At 41.5% G+C, this 1,389-nt stretch overlaps 2 protein-coding genes across 2 annotated transcripts in view; both read right to left on the reverse strand.

Moving 5' to 3' along the window:
* The window catches only part of Cbr-sec-5, a gene marked incomplete at both ends in the record, with an annotated part of 42,731 nt that overhangs the window by 17,191 nt on the left and 24,151 nt on the right, over positions 1-1,389 (reverse strand). The gene's annotated exons all lie outside the window — the stretch shown is intronic.
* CBG00931 overlaps positions 1-1,389 on the reverse strand; it is a gene marked incomplete at both ends in the record, with an annotated part of 9,961 nt that overhangs the window by 5,376 nt on the left and 3,196 nt on the right. Inside the window, 4 exon segments of the mRNA XM_002629658.1 lie at positions 157-405; positions 459-719; positions 1,003-1,051; positions 1,225-1,256. Of these exon segments, the coding sequence (XP_002629704.1) occupies positions 157-405; positions 459-719; positions 1,003-1,051; positions 1,225-1,256 (591 nt within the window).

The following is a 1,389-nucleotide window of genomic DNA, read 5'->3' on the forward strand; positions in this document are numbered from 1 at the left end:
TGTCCAGAAATGTGTAGAATGTCTCAAGGACAAGTTGATAGTGAATCCTCTGGCTAGAGACGCCAGACGACGAGACACACTGCGTCTCTAGCCTCTCCAACCCTATTTTGGTTCATTTTCAACCGATTTTTCCGGCTTTTTCGCTCATTTTCCTACCTTAACAAGTTCATATTGCATTTTATCGATTTCCGCCGGATGGAACTCCTTGAAATGTTTGATGGCGCCCGCCGAGATGACGGCGGCATAAACGAAGCGATTGCACAGACGACAACGCCATTCGCACGCGGATTTCGGTTCGAAAAACTCGGAATTCGGTGGACAGACTTGGCGGAAGCACGGTTTCACGAATTTGCGTTTTAGGCGATTTCGACGGCCAAACGATTGCTGCGAGTTGGTGATTGAGATCTGGAGAAAAAATCGATAATCGATTTTTCTATGATTTCTGTGTCCTAAATTACCGTCTGATCATCGTCATCGTCGTCTATGCCACCACCTCCACCGTCCGACTGATCCGCACCGCCCTTCATAGCGATCCTCTTCAAATGCTTCTCGATCGCCTTGTCCATCGCCTTCTCCGAGCTGTATTTCGCGCCGAGTTTCGAGCTTTGCAAGTGGAATTCGTCGGGAAGACTGATTCCAAAGTCTTTTCCATATTTCTCCATGAAACGTGCGGTCATGACCATTTCTTGAAGGCAAAGGGAGCAGTTCGGGACGATTATCTGCAAAAAATGCAATGATTTGACGAAAGAATCAATTTTCTAGCGTTTCTAGAAGCCGAGATTTAGCCATTTGAAGTTTTGGAGGTTAGAGACGCAGTGTGTCTCGTCGTCTGGCGTCTCTAGCCTTCGAATTTGCTATCAACTTGTTCCTTATGAAATCCTACACATTTCTGTCTAAATATCAGTGTTCTAGCTCGTCTAGGAGCCGAGATACGGCCGTTTCAAGTTTCGGAGGCTAGAGACGCCAGAGACGCCAGACAACGAGACACGCTGCGTCTCTAACCTCCAAAACTTCAAATGACCATATCTCGGCTTCTAGATGAGCTAGAAACCTGGAAATTGGACATAAATGTGTAGAATATACTGAAAATTTGAAAAAAATTGGAAATTGAAAATTTCCAAAAAAATAACTCTAACCACATTTTGGAATTCTAAAAAATCTGGAAACAGGAATGTCTGGAAATTTCTAGAAACAGAAAACCAATTTTTTTTCATTATCAAATACCTGAAACTTGTCAAAAAACCGGAGAAAAAATGCTGAAATTTTTAAAAAATTTAAAAAATAGGGAGCCATATTTTTCGGATTTTGACAAATTTAAAGTTCTGAAAATCTTAAAATCTTAAAATTTGAAAATCAAAATTTTCCTCAATATTCTCAATATCCCATCAA

This window comes from Caenorhabditis briggsae (assembly GCF_000004555.2).
Source record: "Caenorhabditis briggsae complete genome, chrII, whole genome shotgun sequence".
NCBI lineage: Eukaryota > Metazoa > Nematoda > Chromadorea > Rhabditida > Rhabditidae > Caenorhabditis > Caenorhabditis briggsae.